Source organism: Geotrypetes seraphini, chromosome 1 (assembly GCF_902459505.1).
Source record: "Geotrypetes seraphini chromosome 1, aGeoSer1.1, whole genome shotgun sequence".
NCBI lineage: Eukaryota > Metazoa > Chordata > Amphibia > Gymnophiona > Dermophiidae > Geotrypetes > Geotrypetes seraphini.
In genome coordinates, this window is record NC_047084.1 from 363,694,470 (window position 1) to 363,715,397 (window position 20,928).

The window sequence follows — 20,928 nt, forward strand, 5'->3', positions numbered from 1 at the left end:
GCCCTATCCTGCGGCCTTTTAAGGACTTTTCAACCAGTAGTGTGAGTAATTTTAAACCTTTAATCTTAGAGAAATTTTACTTTTAATTAGAGTGCAATTGTTGGATATGTATAAAGGGGGATGATATATGAATTTGTCATAAATATAATTTGATAGAAGTTAAGTGTTGTTAAAGTGTAAAATGTCTGTAAAATATGTTGCACTTATTTTTGGCTTTAAAATGAATAAAGATATTTAAAAAAAATCTTAGAGAAATTTTGTCAGTGTATGTCTATTAATTCTTTGCTTAAAGGTCATATCTGTAAACTGCATCTACCGGCTTGGTTGTAATTTTATACCTACTCTAAAAAGAAAATAAACTTTAAATTTGCTTATAAATGTTCTGAGTCTTGGTCCTTAAAAAAAAAAATATATATATATATATATATTTAATTATTGTTACCAAGCTGAGTTTTAATCAAGCGAGCTAACTTCCCCCAAAATTATAAATTTTATTGGTGGAGATTAATAATTTTTATAACATGTCTGCCAGACAAATTAACTAATTCATCTAATATCAAATGTCTGGAACCAACTACCACTTACACTTTGATCTTCTGACCACTATCTCAGATTCAGAAAACTTTTAAAGCATTTCTATACCAAGAAAGGAAGTCAATCATGAAATAACTGAAATGGCAATTGCAAAAGCCTATTTCTAAACTGGCTAATAGAACTCCTGGAATATAATGATAAGCCGATGACCTACTTGAACATATAACTATGTATTTGTAACTATGACCTAACTGTATTAATAACTGAACTAGCAACTCTATTGAATATCTGTGTCAAACTGTCCATTGTAACTTCCTGGGTAACTGACCTAACCTCTTTTAATATATTCCGACCTTGAACTGTACAGGTAAAGGCAGAATAGAAAACCTGATTAACATAACATAACAGATGAACTGTACTTATTAAGCAGAGCTCTTAATGTGATGGAATCAACCAATTCAAAATCAGTCCACGATCTGTCTCCAGGGTTGCTAAGCCTTTCAAAGTGCCTAAGCTGCTAACAGTCCGCAATTTGAATATCCAAATTTGAATTTAGTTGAGATATAATAACATTAATTTTATTTTTAAAAAAATTGACAAGATCAACCTAGATTCATGAATATTATCGAAATGTAAATTAGTATCTTCAATCAATAGAACAAGGCATACAAATTGCTGTCATGTTAAAAAGTGTACACTATCAGGGAAAAAAACCACACCATGACAGCAGCTGTTTGTTGCTGAAGGGCAAAAAAAAGGTCTCCCTTGCTGTCAATATGTGAGCAGTGATTAGCTCATGAACTAACAGGAAGTAAATAATTTAAAAATAAGCCTGCTGCCTCAAGTTGACTCTACCCCACCCTCCAAAATACCTTCATGTCTACTGAAATCCTCCAAAATGTATGGTCAGGTGCTGGAAGCAAAAGTGAGTGGACATCATTTCTGCCTCTTGTGAATCATATTTAAGAGTGGGTTCTTTGGGAGGGGGCAGGAGATTGGGAGATTCAGATTCCTCTAGACTATGAAGGAATTTGGTTGTTGAGGGGATGGGAGAGGGTCAGCCTTTGAGATAGTCCACTATACTACTACAGGAGGAGTCTTAAGCAACCTGGGCCAATCAGAGCCTCAGGCCCCTCCCTAGTGCATCCCAGGGAGAAGGCCTGCCATTTTGAAGAAGTGGCCCAGCTAGCCGGAGGGAGTAGGCATCCTTCTGGCCAACCATATAACCAAGGTAAGGAGGAGAGAGCAGGGGTCGTTGGAGGCATTGGGGTGTGTTGTGTAGTGGCAGGAGAGCATGGGCATCTCTCCCATTGTAGGGGGGATGGTGTTGTGTGGCAGCGGGAGAGCGTCTCTCCCATCACCAAGGTGTGTTAGGGGGGTGTTTTTTGGCAGCAGGAGAAATTGAGCATCTCTCCCGCTGCTGGGGGTGTTGTGGGTATGTGTTAGTTGACGGCAGGAGTAGTGGGCATCTCTCTCACTGTCCAATGGAGGGTTACTTTTCCTTGTGGCTCAATTTTTTTGTTTTTGTTTTTCTGGGGTTTTTTTTGCATTTATTCAGCGCATGTGCCCATCATGCGCTGAATAAATGCAAAAAAACCCCAGAAAAACAAAAACAAAAAAATGCCCATCGCTATCACCAGTGATAAGCACATGCAAACTTAGCAAATTTTTGTTACTCTACACCAACCTCATTTGCATGAGCGTTTTTTTGGAGAATAACTTGGTTTTTAAAATCAGTACTATAATGGCTACGGCAGCGGCTGTCGGTTTTTAACGTGGATTTTTGAGAATCTAGTCCTCAGTATTTTGCCACTGTTTGTTTCAAGTAAACATTTTGATAATTTTTATTTTATTTTTAAAATTTCTATACCGTTTAAAACTAAGCAGTTCACATGATTTACATAAATAAAATTGTAAAAAACATAATTAAGCAAACAAACAAATGAATAGCATGTTCTGTTTAAACAGACAAAATGCACTACCAGGAAAACTATAGGTGGACATCCAATCAGAGCTATGGCTGTTGAAAGTTTTCTCTTGTTTCCTCCACTGTATGTTCCTGCTGACTTTGTAGCATATTTGATCAGTCCCAGTTTCTTAATACCCCACTCAGCTACCTGAAAACAATAGAAACAACATTAATGAGAAGAAAAATCAGTGTAGAATACATTATGAAAAGCATTGCTGCAGAAGTCATATCTCGAGCCAAGGTAATTTTGATAGTGTATTTAATGCATTTTTGGTGGATGCAGTGGTATCCTACCAGAAAATAAATGCCAAAGTATGAATGAATAAGAATGAGTATGAATGGGCACAGCCACCAACCCTCAAGCCTTGCATTGAAGAATGCCGGTGTAGAAGGACTGAGGTTGAGATAAACTTGAAACTTGGGCCCTCTTTCACAATGGTGTGCTAAGTGTTTTAGCGTGCATTTAGCGCATGCTAAATCAATGCATGCGCTTACCGCTAATGTGTCCATAGGATAACATGCATGTGTTAGCATAACATACCTTTGTAAAAGAGGGGGTCGATGTCATTCTTTAGTGTCTATTATGATTTTATATACCGCCTATCAAGGTTATCTAAGTGGTTTTACAATCAGGTACTCAAGCATTTTCCCTATCTGCCCTGGTGGGCTCACAATCTATCTATGGGATAGCCTCCCATGACCACCCGTGGGGACAGAGATGGTGACAAACTCTGTCACCGTATCACTCTCTTTTGTCATAAGGCATATGGGGACAGACTTAAAGATCTAAATATGTATACTTTGGGAAAAATGCAAGATATGATTGAGATGTTTAAATATCAATGTGCATAAATGCACATGAGACAAGGACAAGTAACATGGACACCTGGACTATAAGTCCTATACAAATAATGTGTTGGAAAGGTAGGATAAGTTTTGAGGCTGTTGTATTAAATTGCACTTCTATAAGGGCTTATGTGTATTAATGGTAGTGTTTGCACACTCTAGTTTACATCTGGCAGAAATCACAACTACATTGAAGGCATGGGCCCTGACACCTGCTCAGACACAGCCACCCAAACTTCTCCCCTAAGCATGTTTGCTTGGGACCTGGGTTGGCCACTGCTGGAAACAGGATACTGGGCTTGATGGACCTTCGCTCTGTCCCAGTTTGGCAATTCTTATGTTCTTACTCTATGTGCCCAGGTGCACCACACCAGAATTTTAGACATAAACCAGCATTTTATGCATAAAGAGGTTTAAAATATTGCTCTTTGGGAACAATTCTATAAATGGATGCCTTCTTTAACCCCCCCCCTCCCTGTCCCCCCAATGCCACATAGTAAGAGACTATTCTATAACAGCATCTGGGCACCCAGATTCCATTATAGATACTAGAGTAACCTAATATCAGTGTGCCTTACATTTATGTGCCTGCAGTTATACCAGCCATAGACCTGGTGGATTCATGAGCATCTGAATGCAACAAGCGCAGATGTAATTTGCAATATTCTATTAAGTTATATAAGTGGCAGCCCTACCCAATCTCCACCCAAGCTCTTCTCAAGTGAGCATAAAGAAAGACAATTCCATCATAAATTAAGAACATAAGAACATAAGCAGTGCCTCCGCCGGGTCAGACCATAGGTCCATCCTGCCCAGCAGTCCGCTCCCGCGGCGGCCCAAACAGGTCACGACCTGTCCAAATCACCAGAAGGGGCCCCCATGCCACCCTGGTTTCCCATTGAGTCCTATCTTCCCATCAAAGTCCTAGCCCTCCGGTCTTGCACATGCACGACCTGGTCGGGTTTCTATACTTATTTTCTGGTTAGCTTTCTCAGTATCCCACGATCCCTTTATCCCTCAGGAATCCGTCCAGTCTCTGTTTGAATCCTTGTACCGTACTCTGTCCAATCACGTCCTCCGGTAGCGCATTCCAAGTGTCCACGACCCTTTGGGTGAAAAAAAACTTCCTTGCATTCGTTTTGAACCTATCTCCCTTCAGTTTCTCCGAATGCCCCCTCGTACCTGTTGTCCCCTTCAGCCTGAAGAATCTGTCCCTATCCACCCTCTCTATGCCCCTCATGATCTTGAAGGTCTCTATCATATCACCCCTGAGCCTCCTTTTTTCCAGAGAGAAGAGCCCCAGCCTATCCAACCTCTCGGCATATGGGCAGTGTTCCAGCCCTCTTACCAGTTTCGTTGCTCTCCTTTGGACTCTCTCGAGTACCGCCATGTCCTTCTTGAGGTACGGCGACCAATATTGAACGCAATATTCCAGATGCGGACGCACCATCGCTCGATACAGTGGCATGATGACTTCCCTCGTCCTGGTTGTTATGCCCCTTTTTATGATGCCCAGCATCCTGTTGGCTTTTTTGAGGCCGCTGCGCACTGTGCAGATGGCTTCAGTGATGCATCCACCAGCACTCCCAAGTCTCTCTCAAGACTGCTTTCTCCCAACAATGCCCCCCCCAATTTGTAGTTGAACAACGGGTTCTTTTTCCCTATATGCATGACCTTGCATTTTTCCACGTTAAAGCGCATTTGCCATTTGTTCGCCCAGACTTCCAGCTTGTCTAGGTCCCTTTGCAGGTCCTCACACTCCTCCCTGGAGCTAACTCTGCCGCACAGTTTGGTATCGTCTGCAAATTTTATAACCTCGCACTTTGCCTCCTTTTCCAGGTCATTGATAAATATGTTGAAGAGTAACGGCCCCAGCACCGATCCCTGCGGCACACCGCTCGTGACTCCCCGCCAGTCAGAATATTGGCCCTTTACTCCGACCCTCTGCAGTCTACCCGACAACCAGTGCTCTATCCATCGGTGCACATCCCCTCCCACCCCGTGGTTCCACAGCTTCCTAAGCAGCCTTTCATGTGGCACCTTGTCGAAAGCCTTTTGAAAATCGAGGTAAATGATGTCGACGGGTTCCCCATTGTCCACCCGACTGCTTATTCCCTCAAAGAAGTACAGAAGGTTCGTTAAGCATGACCTTCCCTTACAGAATCCGTGCTGGCTTGTTCTCAGTAGGCCATTTCTCTCAATGTGCTCGCAAATGCCGTCCTTTATCATAGCTTCCACCATCTTCCCTATAATTGAAGTCAGGCTCACCGGCCTGTAGTTCCCGGGGTCACCCCTCGATCCCTTTTTGACATTCGCCAATTTCCAGTCCTCTGGTACCTCTCCAGTTTTCAAGGATAGGTTACAAACATGCTGTATTGTGCCCGCTATTTCTTGTCTTAGCTCCTTCAGAACCCTCGGGTGGATCCCGTCCGGACCCGGTGATTTGCCGCATTTTAACCTGTCTATCTGTTTGAGGACATCCTCCTTACTTACCTCTATGTGCTCCAATTTTTCAGCCTGTTCCCCACTCATGAGCTCCTCTGAGTCCGGTATATTAGATGTGTCTTCTCTCGTGAAAACCGACGAGAAGAACGTGTTCAGCCTCTCAGCTACCTCTTTATCCTCTTTAATCACTCCCCTCCTATCCCCATCGTCCAACGGCCCCACCTCCTCTCTCGCTGGTCGTTTCCCCTTTACGTAACTGAAGAATGCCTTGAAGTTTTTCGCCTCCCTGGCCAGCCCCTCTTCGTATTTCCCTTTTGCTTTTCTAACCTCTCGGTGGCATTCTTTTTGGCATTTCCTGTGCGCCTGGTGATTTTCCTCCGTTGGATCCTTTTTCCATCTCCGGAAGGATACTTTTTTGTCGTTTATTGCCCTCTTTACTTCTGCTGAGATCCAAATCGGGTCCTTTGACCGCTTGTTTTTGCAGCCTTTCCTGAAACTGGGGACGTACATTTTTTGTGCTTCCTGCAGGGTGTCCCTGAATAGGGTCCAGGCGCTTTCCACAGTCTCCATCCTAAAGATGTTTCTGAGCTTCCTCCCCACCATTTCCCTCATAGCAACATAGTTCCCCTTCTTGAAGTTGAGAGCAGTTGTTGCGGTCCTCCTTACTATTGGTGTCCCCCTTTCTAAAGTGAATCTAATCGCATTGTGGTCACTGTTGCCTAGTGGTCCTCCCACTTCTACCCCTCTTGCAGGCCCTCCTAATCCGTTCAGGATGAGGTCAAGAGTAGCACTCCCCCGCGTCGGTTCCCTGATCAGTTGCTCCATAAAGCAGTCCCTCACAGCTTCTACAAATCCTGTTTCCCTAGTGCAGTTGGAGTGACCCGTACTCCAGTCTATCCCCGGGTAGTTGAAGTCCCCCATCACTGTTACACTTCCAGTCCTGCACTCCTGTCTCAGTTCAGCTTCCAAGTCGTGTCCGACTCCTTCCGGCGCACCAGGTGGGCGATAATACAGCCCCAGTTTTATGTCTGCACCCTTGTTTCCCGGCAGTTTGACCCATAGCGATTCCAGCCCCTCTGCCTTCGTTGCCATATCCATCCCGACCGAGTAGATAGAGTCTTTTATATATAGTGCTATGCCTCCCCCCTTCTTGTGGGTCCTGTCTCTCCTGTAGAGCTTGTACCCCGGCAGCGCCACATCCCATTGATTCTGCTCTGTCCACCATGTTTCTGTAATTCCAATTATATCTAGGTCTTCCCCCTTGGCCACGACCTCTAGTTCACCCATCTTGGCCATGAGGCTTCTTGCATTTGCGTATAAGCACCGCAGGTCCCGTTGTTTTTTCTCCACCTCTGCATTCACCTGGGCCGCCTCTCCTGTTCCCTGTACTTCTGCTTTGCCCTCAGCCTTTACCCTCGTAGCTTTCAGCTTCCCCACATTTCCGCCACCCCACTTCCCCGCTTTTCCTCTGGGTTTTCTTGCCCCCTCCTGGGCCCCTGCCTCTGTTCGATCCCCCTCGCCTTGTGTAGCCCCTATGATACCCTCAGCTTTCGCCCTCGCGCCACCCAGTCCCCCTGTGTCTCCATGCCCTTTAGTCTCTTCCCAGCAAGCTCCCTTTACCTGTTGTTTCCCTCGCTGTCTGATCATAAGGTCCACTGGTCTCTCTACTTCCTCCGTGCAGTCAGCCCGTTCAGCATCTGTTCTGGATACTGTTGTCCGAAGCGTCAACATCAGATCAGCTGTCGGCTTTCCCCCTCTCCTCAGTTTAAAGCCCTCTCGATCTCCTTCTTCACATTGGCAGCCAGTAGTCTAGTTCCCTCTGTGCTCAGGTGCAGGCCGTCCCGCCGGTAGAGCTTACTCTTTCCCCAGAAGGACGTCCAGTTCCTCACAAAGTGGAAGCCCTCCTCCTGGCACCATCTCCTCAACCATGCATTCACAGCCTGGATGTCTGCCTGCCTCTTTGCATCTGCTCTCGGTACAGGCAGGATCTCTGAGAACGCTATCCTCCGGGTACTCCGCTTCAGTTTTCGTCCCAGGACCCTGAACTGGTCAGTCAGCGTGGCCATGCTGAAGTTCCTCCGGCTCACATCATTTGTTCCGACGTGGATTATCACCACAGTCTCCTCTGCCTCTGCTCCGTCCAGGATCCTCTCGATCCTATCAGTGACGTCTCGTGTCTTGGCCCCTGGGAGACAAGTCACTAGCCGGTCCTCCCTTCCTCCAGCTACGTGACTATCTACCTCTCTCAAGATCGAGTCTCCCACCACAATAGCAGACTTCCCTTTCCTCAGCAACCTCCTCTGTCTCAGGTCCGTGTCCTCGGTGTAGTGTGGTGTCTCACCCTCGGGGTCTCGGTGAGTCACGGTCTCCTCCTCTTGCGTGGTTCCTTCGCTAGGTCCTTCCTCGGTGTCGCCTTGTGGATCCTGGGTCTCGTCTGCCAACATCCGTCCGTGCAGCTGCTGGTCCTGTCCTCCCGCCTTCCTATAGGCCTCCTCGATGAATCTCTCGAGATCCCTCACCTGGTCCACAATGAGGCCTGCTCCGTCTGTGTCCTTGGTTGACCAGCTCGTCTCCTCTGTGTCTCGCAGTCCCTCCAGTCCCTCCAGTTCCTGGACCTTGACCCTCAATCTGCCGACCTCCATCCTCAGGCTTTCCAGTTCCTGACACCGACCGCATATGTATGCCCGCCTCCCGGAGGGGAGGTAGTCATACATATGACACTCGACGCAGTAAACTGGGTAGCTCTGCTGGGTTCCTGTAGCCTCCATATCCTTCTCTTTGCTCCTGCGGTCCCTCGGTGGTTGAGAGTGGCTTTCGGTGTGCAGCTAGTTGAAAGAGTAGAGAGAGAGAGAAGAGTGAGAAGCTGAAAGGGTAGAGAGAGAGAGAGAGAAAAATGAGAAGCCGAAAGGGTAGAGAAGAAGAAAGTGGAGAGAAGAAAAATTTATTTATTTATTTTTTTTTTTTAAATTTAGGTTAAAGTTAGGTTTGCTGCTGGGCTGCCTGGGCTCCTTCTTAAGGCTCCTTCGCAAAGGCGTGTGTGACTGTTGGGCTGACTGGATGTACTTTGCTTCCCTTTATATTATCCCTATTCCTATTGTATTTATTCTTTTTAATTTCTGTAAACTGTGCCGAGCTCTGTTTTCATAGAGAAGATGCGGTATATAAGCCTAAGGTTTAGTTTTAGTTTATTTATCAAAATTTACTAAGTTACCTGTGAAAATAGTGCCATGTTGAAGCAGGAATCCAGTTATAGAATGGCCATTTAAATATGCATTAATTAACATGAGTGTTTATACACAAAACCCAATGCTAGGAAGATAATAAGATGCAAAATTTTGCTTAGAAAAATATCATGTTTACAAATTTGCAAAATCAAGCAGACACATTAATACAAAAACATCTAGGGTCTGTAGCTAAGATTTTGCAATAGCATCTGCCTTATTAATGCAGATCTCGTGTATTTCATTAACACAAGTCTCTTATGCAAGCTAAACAAAATGCATTAAATAAAAATGATCATATACTGTACTTTAGTATATTAGTGTCATAGAGCACAGTTTCAGAAAATTGACAAAAATGTGAAACATTAGCTCATTTGAACCCGTGGAAAGCATCGAGAAGAGCTTGAGAACCAAATTTTCCCAGAGATATCTAAAGATGCCAGTAGATACAGCACTTTAAACTGAAAGCGTGATGTAGAACTCAAGATTTATATTTGAAAATTATCTTGGAGAGAGTTTGGATAACACTCTGGCGTTATAATACTACACATAACATTTAGGGATTCCTTTACGAAGGTGCGCTAGCGATTTTAGCGCACGCACCTGATTATCGCGTGCAATAGCACGCGCTAGCTGAAAAACTACCGCCTGCTCAAGAGGAAGTGGTAGCAACTAGCGTGCGTGGCATTTTAGCGTGCGCTATTCCACGCGTTAAAGCCCTAGCGCGCCTTCGTAAAAGGAGCCCTTAGTTTTATTGGAATAAATGATCTGTGAATTTTGGGATGTTGAAGAACATCTGTGTGAGGCAGACTTATATGAATGCCCCTCTTTTTCATTGTTTAATTCAATATGATGAGAAGTACAGTAGACCCTCAATATTTGCAGGGGTTAGGGGCAGAGCTAGCCCGCAAATAGGGAAAATTGCAAATAATTTCCTGGGCCGGCTCTGACCCACCCCTGCCTCCCTTCTGTGTCCAGGGCAGCGTTTCTTAATTTAAAAAAACAAGGGGCAAAAAAAAAAAATAATAATCGCAAATAACCAAATTCGAGAGTGGAGAAATTGTGAATCGGGAGTGGGAACTGTACTTTCTTATACAGTATACTCATATTTCTTCATGCCTTGATTCATTGATATCAGTTTTAAAATTTGTAAATTATAAACTTTTAAAATAAATCTTTAGATTTTTCTTAAAGAGATTATAAGACAGTAATTTTTTGATAATTTGGAAGGGGCTGCCGGGTCTGAATTGCCTTATATGAGAAAGAGCTCTCCAATACCCTCATGTATTGAAACCCTAAGGGAGAGGATAAATCAATGTGAGTTGTTGTTCTAGAACATCTATGATTAACAGGAAATGAAAGCAAACTGTGTACATGATAGAGGCTATGGCTCTCAAATATATATTTTTTTAAAATAAAACAAGCAACTTATAAGCTATGGGGCTCATAATAAAACCAGAAATATGTCTAAAAACCTGCCAAATTGGCACATGAATGATCAAAAAGACAGGTAGTCCAAGTGTCGATATACAAAACGGGTTTTTAGATGTATCCAAAGACTTTGTAGGCCTCTGAATCCTGTTGTGCGCCCAGAGCTGAAAGTAGCATTTTTGAAGGAGTGGTTAGGGAGGGATGTGGGCTGACCTATACTTAGTCATATTGCAGGGATAATGAAAAGTTTTACGAGGCAGCCTGAACGGAACTTATACGTTGTGACTTAGACGATCTAAAAAACCAGTCTAAGTGCCCAGAAAGTATCCAAAGTCACCAGATAACCACTGCAGACACAAAATACAGACCCCCACACACTCCCCCATTGATCACTGCCTCCCCCCTCCACTGCCATAAAAATCAGAATAAAAGCGTACATACCTGCTTCCAGAACTTCAGCACCTGTCATAGGACAGCCTAGTAGTTCTGTACAGAGGTGGCTTAAGTAGCCTGGGGGTTGGGCTAGTGGGCCACAGAGAAGAAGACCCAGGCCCATAAGCCACTCTAACCACTGCATTCATGGTGAAAAATGTGAGTCCACCAAAACCCTACTGTACTGCCATATAGGTGGCACCTGCAGCCATAAGAGCTATTGGGGTTGTAGACAGGTGGGTATAGTAGGTTTTAGGGGTCCTTTGGGGGGCTCACCATGACCTGCAAGGGAGTTGTGGTGAGATGTTTATGTGGCACCCTTTTTGTGAAGTTCATAAAAGTGCCCTGTAAGGTGCCACACTACTCTGTTGCCATATCTAGGTGGCCAGTCCATCACTTTGTTGGCCCTTCCCACATCCAAAAGGTCTTGTTCTATGCGTTTGGGACTTGGACGATTTTGGGATGAAAATGTAATATACAGATAGACATACCAGCGGTCTGGACGATCAAACAGCTGGACATAGAAGTAGATTATTTTTTAAAAAAATTTTGGGACGTATTTTTCCAGAAAGAATTTTGGATACTGCCAACTTTTAGCAGCAAATGCCCTAGGCCCAAAACATACTTAGACTTGTCTTTTGATTATGATCCTCCACACAGGTTTATAAAGAACCAGTTTTATCAATGATGGAGTTGCTCTATCAAATTTCTTCAATTCAAAATTTTACTTGGTTGCGTTATTCTGGAGAATTTCAAGCTTACAGAGTAATTTGTCTGTGAGAGATCTATATAAGTTGTTGCAATAGTGTAGAAATGATAGAACTAAAACCTGAACTAATATAATAAAATTTTTTCAGAAAAACACTGTTGATGTACAGTTTGGGGGATGGGTTCATAATTCCTTATGTTGCTACTTAGGGAGAGGGATAAGGTACAGAAGTAGTTCTGATGAATCATTTATTGATGTATGGAGCTGATTTACTATGCCTCTGTTAGCTGAACACTGGGCTGTGGACCATGATCTGGGGGAACCAGAGGGATGCTTCAACATGGATATGGGTTTAGCTGGACTGATTGGAACTGGTCTAAATTCCAGGGCCCTAGGTACCCAAAGCTGATTTACAGTGTCCCTATCAACTGAGCCACTGGGCTAAGGCAAATGCCCATGACTTAAATCTAGTTATGATTTTTTCCATTTTTCCTTAGTATTTTATAAAGACCTATAGGCACCTATGGAGCCTGTTTACAAAAATGTGGTATGCAGTTATTACCTGAATTAGTATGCAAATGATTAGCTGGATTATTCCCTTGATTTTTTTATTTTCACATCCAGGGTGGGTGGGTGGGAGGGTGGAGGGATAGCAGATTTTGATCAATATGTTCAATATGATTTTTATTACTTGTCTGAAGTAATGCATTTTGTTTTTTGTTTTTGTATTGGGGTGGGGGGGGAATGTCTTGAAGTATTTTGATGATTGATTCAAGTGCAATTTTGAAGTTATTTAATATGTCTATGTATATTTTAATGCATTATTTTTGAATTTAAAAAAAAAAATCAATAAATATTTTTTTATGCAAATGCTATTACCACATAACTTCTGAATGACCTGAAAGGGATGGGAAGGTTATGAGCATAGCCAATGTTGGTTTTAAGTGGGTTATGAGCATAAACAATGCTGATTTTAATGATACACTTTTCAGACATGAGCAATTAGAAAATTACACTTACTGCCCAGGAACAAAAATCATGTTTCATAGTGTATTCAGCCATTTCAAATATTTGACCCACTTCAGCATCTCCAATAACCCTTTCCTCTCAATTTGCATCTCTACCCTGATAGCTTACAATTAGTGGTCAGAACTACTATTTTGAGCTAGGGTGGCAAGGACATGGGACAATCTTGGAACTGTTTCTCCCTATACTATCTGATTAGGGATAACCCCGGTACATGTTGGGAACACTAGAAATGTGAAACTGTTTTCCCAAGCCCTTTGCTTTTCTCCCATAGGCTTATGGAGGACAACTTTAAAGGAATTTATACAGATATATAAGTATATTCAGTGTATTTTCAACAGTTTAGACAGATTGAGCCCACCAGTAAAGCTAGGGAAAATGCTTGAGTACCTGATTGTAAATTGCTTACATAACCTTGATAGGTGGTATATAAATACATTAAAGAATAAAAAAAATAAAAATACATTTTAAAAAGTGGTCAATAAATCCCAATAAATAAAAAATAAAATATAACTGGATAACTGGACAAAATGACTTAAAGGAGGAGTGTGTGGCGCAGTGGTTGGATATACAGCCTCAGCACCCTGGGGTTGTGGGTTCATACCCCGCGCTGCTCCTTGTGACCCTGGGCAAGTCACTTAATCCTCCATAGCCCCAGGTATGTTAGATAGATTGTGAGCCCACTGGGACAGATAGGGAAAATGCTTGAGTACCTGATTGTAAAAACCGCTTAGATAACCTTGATAGGCGGTATATAAAAAAATCCTAATAATAAATAAAGTGTCTTCTTCAGGTGTGGCTAAAAGTACCATGAGTTCCATAGTATACTCTTTCAGTGACTTTAAAAAGAGGCATTCCATAGAGGCATTAACTGTAGATGTGAGGAGCAAAATTGCATATATATGATTTTTTTTTAATGTGCATGTGCTAATTTGACCTGAAACAAACAAATAGCAGATGCAAAGTAGGCAGACATTTTAGGACATATATTTAGAGCTGATAATTTTCGTGTCATTGCAATTACATAGCCTGTTATGCTAACATGTGTCCTGATACTCCTTGGCACCATCTTTAAGAGGTTTCAGAAAAAGAAAAAAAAAAAAGAAGAAAATAGTGTTCTTCCCTCCTGAAAGACCCCCCACTCCTTGCTGTAGGCCACGTCCTGAAAGATTCACACATACCATTATAGATCTTCCACAAAGACCTTCAACTCTCTATAACCCTCTACCGGCCCCTCACCAAAAACACCACCGCTTTTAGACACCCCAGGGCCTAATTCTATAAATGTTTGGTGGTCTAGGGTATTCCATATGAGGCAGATTGACTCTTCATGGTAGTACTGTGAGGCTACTGCTAGGGACTGCTGATACAACTTTGAACCTGGCACTGGAAGGTAGGAACAATTTGGGATTGTTCTTGCCTTTGATTAGGGTTACCAGATTTTCCCAAAGGAAAATCCAAACACATGGTCGTGCCCTGTAACCAGACAGACATTGTGCCTGACCTGGTTCCAGCTAAAGTTCCTGCTAAGACACAAAAGAAAACCCGGAAGGGAATGGACAAGGATTGTGCTAGGGATGATTTTCAGGTTAACCACCAGGGGGAGCCTGAAATATCCAAAGATCTCCTGGAAGAGCCATATCTAGGTCACCACAGGAGGAGCCCAAGAGCCACAGGCAGGTCTGCTGACTCAGGTAGAATAGGGCGTGCCCCTGCAGTACAAAAACCAGCAGCTGAGCACAAGCAGGGAGGCAGGCTAGGGAGAAGATTCAGACCTCTCTTCCCTGAGAGTCTCCTCGGGCCAAGCAGGGACGATACAGCCTCACCCATGGAGATACAGGAGGCTGGTGAAATGCTGGAGGAAGTTCTTTCTGATGCTGATCTTCCAATGGAACTGGACAATCTGCCTGAGGAAGTGAGTCCTTGTGAGGAAGCCATGGAGGTTGGTCTTTCCATCAGCTGCAGATCCTAATTGGCAGAAACAGTGAGTGTGGTTTCTGCTCCCTGTGATTGAAAGTGACTGTGTGCTGGAACTGAACTTTTTGGGATTTTTTGCTTTACTTTTCTTTTGCTTTTGTGAAGCTGATAGTGTCTAATTTGGGAGAGGTTTGCTGTTACTTGGGAGGGCAATTTTGTAGGCTATATAGTAGCTAATTGAAAGCAAACCTGTGACACTCTCCTTTGCCTGGCAGTTTAGTGTAGGGCTGCCAGAGGCTTCACTAGAGGAGCACTGTGGATAATGAATCCAGTGCCTTGAACTCTATTTGGTACTACACAGTATAACCTGTTTGGGAGCAGGTTGCATTAAGCTCTGAGGTGAGTCTAACCTCAGGGAAAGAAAACAGTTGGAGCTTCATTCTTTGGAACTGATTGTGGCATTTGCTTTTGTATTTGAACTGTTTTTGTTGCTCTCATTTTTGATTTTGGACTGCTGGAAGATTTATGGTTTACTTACCTGTGTGTTTGGATTCCTGATTTTCCTGATTTTTATTTGGAAGGAATAAAACTGGAGCATTCTGATTTAGAACCTTTTTGAGAAGATTGTGGTTTTTGATTTCCTATTGATGTCAGTCCAAGCCTGCAGGGTGACTCCATTCCGGGTCACACGCTAGTGCTATTGTTTGTTGTAACCACTGAGGGGTGCTGTTGAGTCCCGAGTAGACCACAGTCCCAGTTACAGCCCCCAGGTCCACCCAGTTCCACCCCTATCCTAATCCCCTTAACCTGTTCGTGCATCAGGACGGCATCCACACATGCATGGATGCGACGCCATAGCGTTGCATCCGCGTGTTTGTGGATGCTGTCCCGCATTGGAAGCTTTTCAAAACCCGGACAAAGTGCCGGGTTTTGAAAAGCCATCTGGACCCCCTCAAAAGGAGGACATGTCTGGGAAAATCCGGATGTCTGGTAACCCTACCCTTGATCCCCTAGACCACAGTTCTTCAACCGCCGGTCCGCAAAAAAATCTTGCCGGTCCGCGAAGGATTCAGGACCCTGCCGCAGCAAAATGTACCGGCGTCAGCTGACGTGCAACTTCCTGTTGCCGTCGCTATGCCGGCACTCCTGCCTGCCATCACCGACTTCTGCCGCGTTTGTCTCCACACCCCCAGAAAAGCAGCAGCAGGTCTGTGTGCTTTTAACTTCGGCACACAGCTGCCCCTAGGCAGTATTTTAGCGCGGTTTCATGAGGCAGCCTCGGGGCCTTTGGTAGGCCGGCCCACATCGCATCATCGAAGCGGGCCGGCCTACCAAAGGCCCCGAGGCTGCCTCATGAAACCGCGCTAAAATACTGCCTAGGGGCAGCTGTGTGCCGAAGTTAAAAGCACACAGAGCTACTGCTAGCCTACATAGAGGGAACATTTTCTGGAGAGGGAAGGGAGAAGGGGTACTCCTGGACAAGGTAGGGGAAGAGGCTACTGCTGACAGGGGAGAAGGGAAAGGGAAGGGATGAGAATTACTGTTGGATAAGGGGAGGAGGAAAGGGAGAAGGGGTACTCCTGGACAAGGGAGGGGAAGGGGAAGGGAAGAGAGTTACTGTTGGATAAGGGGAGGAAGAAAGGGAGAAGGTACTGCTGGACAGGGGAGGAGGAACATTGGAAGGAAACAGCTGGCAGGGAGATTAGAGGAGGGGAAGGAGTCAGGATGGAATGGAGAGATCAGATGAGGGAAAGGGGAGAGACAGAGGAATGACAAGGTAGAGAGAGATTGATGCTGGGAAGGGGGGGTCAGATGAAAAATAAGGAAAGAGGGACAAAGATGCTAGATCTGGTGTAGGAGAGAGGGGCATAGAAAGAACGCAGATACCATGTGGGAGGGGGAGGGGTAGAGGGCAGACAGTGGATGGAAGAGGCAGATGCTGGATTGAAGAGACAGAGGGCAGACACTGGATGGAAGAGAGTGAAAAGAAGATGAAAGCAGAAACCAGAGATGACAAAAGGTAGAAAAAAATAATTTTATTTCTATCTTGTGATTAGAATATATCAGATTTAAAATATGTATCCTGCTAGAGCTGATGTTAGACATAATTGGGGAGTGCAAAGCCCAGGCAGTGCGTCTTTAGCTTCCAGCTGGCTTAGGGCTCTCTCTGACCAGGAGGCAGTTGCCCTAGTTGCACTCCCCCTAACACCATTCCTGCCATGTGTGACTGCGGTATTCTGTTAGCATGATATTTGTGTAGTATTATGTAATAATTTGGCTTATTCAGTTTTCTTGATAGTAGAGGGGATATATGTGAAGGGGAGGGGAGACGGGGGTTTTGTTGATCCTTGCCCTGTATTATTTATATTTATAAAATGACAATTGTACAGAATATTGTTTCTTTTTATACTTTAATAAAGTATGTTCAATATAAAATCATAACTATTTGAGGCTTGTGCGGATGGGATCAGATGGTTAACGGGACCGAGCTTGCGGGGACAGGGCGGCAATGGGTTTTTTAAAAATTTCAGTCTTATTAGTTTGCCGGTCCACGAAATAATTACCGTATTTTCACACATATAACGCGTGCGTTATACACGATTTTACAAACCGTGCATAACCTTGCGCGTTATACAAAATTTTTTTTACATAGTTCCCCCCCGACGTCCGATTCACCCCCCCCCCCCCCGCAGGACCGCTCGCACACCCACCCCGAAGGACCGCTCGCACGCACCCGCACACATGCACGCACCCGCACCCCCACCCCGAAGGACCGATGGGGCAAGAGGGAGCTCAAGCCCTCTTGCCCCCCCCCGACTCCCCGACACGATCGGGGCAAAAGAGAACCCAAGCCCTCTTGCCCGCCGACTCCCCAACTATATCGGGCCAGGAGGGAGCCCAAGCCCTCCTGGCTCTGGCGACCCCCCTCCCCCGCTAGTTGTTCGGGCCAGGAGGGAGCCCAAGTCCTCCTGGCCCTGGCGACCCCCCCTCCCCCGCTAGTTGTTCAGGCCAGGAGGGAGCCCAAACCCTCCTGGCCACTGCGACCCCCTACCCCCACCCCGCACTACATTATGGGCAGGAGGGATCCCAGGCCCTCCTGCCCTCGAAGCAAACCCCCCTCCCCCCAACGACCGCCCCCCCCAAGAACCTCTGACTGCCCCCCAGCCGACCCGTGACCCCCCTGGCTGCCCCCCACGACCCCCCCACCCCCCTTCCCCGTACCTTTGTGTTGTTGGCCGGACAGACAGGAGCCAAACCCGCCTGTCCGGCAGGCAGCCAACGACGGAATGAGGCTGGATTGGCCCATCCGTCCCAAAGCTCCGCCTACTGGTGGGGCCTAAGGCGCCTGGGCCAATTAGAATAGGCCCGGGAGCCTTAGGTCCCTCCTGGGGGCGGGGCCTTGGGCATATGGTCGGGTTGGGCCCATGTGCCTCAGGCCCCGCCCCCAGGAGGGACCTAAGGCTCCCGGGCCTATTCTGATTGGCCCAGGCGCCTTAGGCCCCACCAGTAGGCGGAGCTTTGGGACGGATGGGCCAATCCGGCCTCATTCCGTCGTTGGCTGCCTGCCGGACAGGCGGGTTTGGCTCCTGTCTGTCCGGCCAACAACACAAAGGTACGGGGAAGGGGGGTGGGGGTGTCGTGGGGGTCGGCCAGGGGGGGTCGCGGGTCGGCTGGGGGGGCGGTCGGAGGTTCTTGGGGGGGGCGGTCGTTGGGGGGAGGGGGGTTTGCTTCGAGGGCAGGAGGGCCTGGGATCCCTCCTGCCCGTAATGTAGTGCGGGGTGGGGGTAGGGGGTCGCCGTGGCCAGGAGGGTTTGGGCTCCCTCCTGGCCCGAACAACTAGCAGGGGGGGGGTCGCCAGAGCCAGGAGGGCTTGGGCTCCCTCCTGGCCCGATATTGTCGGGGAGTTGGGGAGTCGGCGGGGCAAGAGGGCTTGGGCTCCTTCTTGCCCCGATCGGGGGTGCCGCGGTTGGCTGGGGCAAGAAGGCTTAAGCTCCCTCTTGCCCCGATCGTGTCGGGGAGTCGGGTACGTGCGAGCGGTCCTTCAGGGTGGGGGTGCGAGTGGTCCTTCGGGGTGGGGGTGCGAGCGGTCCTGCGGGGAGGGGGGTGAATCGGACATCGGGGGGGGCATCAGGCTTTCAGAGTGGGGACAGGACTTCAAGGGGGAGAGGAGAGTCGGGGCAGGCGAAAGGAGAGTCGGGGTGGCCAGAGGAGAGTCGGGGCGGGCGAAAGGAGAGTCGGGCAGCATGCGCGGTATACGGGTGTGCGCGGTATACAAATTTTTTTTTTACATATATTTGGGTTTCCCGCGCGCTATACCCGTGTGCGCGTTTTACACGGGTGCGCGTTATCTACGTGAAAATACGGTATTTTATTTCTGCCGGTCCATAGGTGTAAAAAGGTTGAAGAATACTGCCCTAGACCACAAAGGATTCATAGAAGTAGGCCTAGGGGGTGGGACTGGGAAAAACATGGACCTCACATACCTCACCCACATGTCCTTACAAATCAGCTTCCTTCAGCTTTGGTTTCAGGTTTCAATTTCACTCGGACGGAGTTTAAAGCACTCCCCCTCACTCCTGTAAAGGCCACATATTTGATTTAACAGACTTCAACTGTTTACCCCTCCAAATCTGGTTACTTCAGTTTCAAACCCATAATGTGAAGCTCTGACGCCAACCTCTAGGCTACATTTTGGTTGTGTTCTAACCCAGTTCCCCTTTGTAATATAACTACTTCAGATTTAATAAATATTTCAAACAGAAGCAGATACTTAAACATTTGATGGAGATCCAAATGGCTTTTCAAAACCCGGCACTTTGTCCGGGTTTTGAAAAGCTTCTGACGTCGGGCTATGGGTAGGTGAGGGTCTTTGATGTTTTCTGAGGGCTACATTGAGGTAGGTGTCTTTGGGGAAAACTTATGGAGATATGATTCTTTGTGTAAGCTTTGGGGGACCTCAGAAGGTAGAGTTCTTTTGGGTGTCACTTGTGAAAGGTGTGGGTGGCTTAGTGGTGGGGAAACACAATTCTTTTTTTGAAGCTTCAGCTATTTTAAGAAGAGCTCCCTGGGAGCATCAGATCACTCAGCACCACCATGTTTTTTGGGAGCTGAATAATACAAATTGTGAGGTCGATTCTCAGTTGCATTATTCATTTACCACAGAAGTCACTAACCTCCCCAATTCTGTATACTGCAGCAAAAGTTGTGCATGGAACCCTATGCACATTGCCAATTTGCATATACAATTTAATTGTTTAACAAGCCAATCTGTGCTGATAATTGCCAATTAACAAGCAATTATTGGCGCTAACTATAATTTATGCATGCAAATTTCTAAGCGTAATCTATAAAGTGGTGCACGCAAATTCTAGTGAGTGGATCGCAAAAGGGGACATGGCCAAAGGAAGAACATGGGAGGCTCATGGGTGTTCCTAAAAGTTAGGTGCATATCTTAGGCACAGTTTTTTGTCGGCAGAAATGCCTGCACCTAAATGTTACTCATGCAGATGGGTGTTTCTATAAACTGTGCCTAACTCTGGAGGTGGTTTATGGAATTGCACCAAGTGCTGACCTTTTCAGCATCAATTTTGTTTAGGTGAGATAAATAGAATTTACTTATCAGTTACCCTAGGTTGGTGACTATAATGGTAAACATAACAGCGGTAATATGTCAACTTAGTAACTTTCCTCCTAAAATTCTTCATTCAAATTTTGGGTGATTTGAGTCCTAAGATACTGATATATTAATCCATCTCTCACAGATACAAAATTGAATAAACTATTACCTTCTTTACATCATTCTCAGGAACGCCACGGAGGCGGGCATAGAACTCTAAATGTTCACGTCCATTTAAGAGATCATCTAGCGCGTCAAACTGAGGGCAGTAACCCATGTTCTGATGCACCTCTCTCATTTGGGTTAAGATGCTGTAAAATCAAAGATCTGATCACTTTCACAGTTTTAGTTATCAGCTGTAGGGGTATATCATCTGCAACATCCATATTTTACAGCTTAACATAATGTAATAAATGGTAGCAGAAAAAGTCAAAAGTGATCCATCCAGTCAATCCAGTAAAATGCTTAAGGTTATAATATGAATAAAGAATCGGCTAAACAGTCCTCATCCCTTGAGGGAAAAGCAAAGGCTCAAAACTAGAATAATGGACATCAGTATGAGCCTTTATGGATGGACGATAGGCTCGGGCAGTACCTCATGGATGTCTAGCACCAGATATAATGAGGATAGCCCCATACATCATATAGCCCATGTAAATATTAACACTCAATAATATGAAAAACTCAACAAAACTTCATAAAGAGTTCATATGAACTCATATGAACTCTTAATGAAGTTTTGTTGAGTTTTTCATATTATAAGCAATATAAGCAAGGCTAT

General features: G+C 45.5%; 1 protein-coding gene across 1 annotated transcript in view; it reads right to left on the minus strand.

The window, feature by feature from the left end:
* Nucleotides 1–20,928, minus strand: part of LOC117345793 (phospholipid-transporting ATPase ABCA1-like) — an 815,268-nt gene that overhangs the window by 57,650 nt on the left and 736,690 nt on the right. The window contains exons 45-46 of the mRNA XM_033914956.1: nt 20,317–20,458; nt 2,517–2,651 (exon numbers count right to left, since the gene is read on the minus strand). Coding sequence (XP_033770847.1) covers nt 2,517–2,651; nt 20,317–20,458 — 277 coding nt within the window. The remainder of the gene's footprint in view (nt 1–2,516; nt 2,652–20,316; nt 20,459–20,928) is intronic.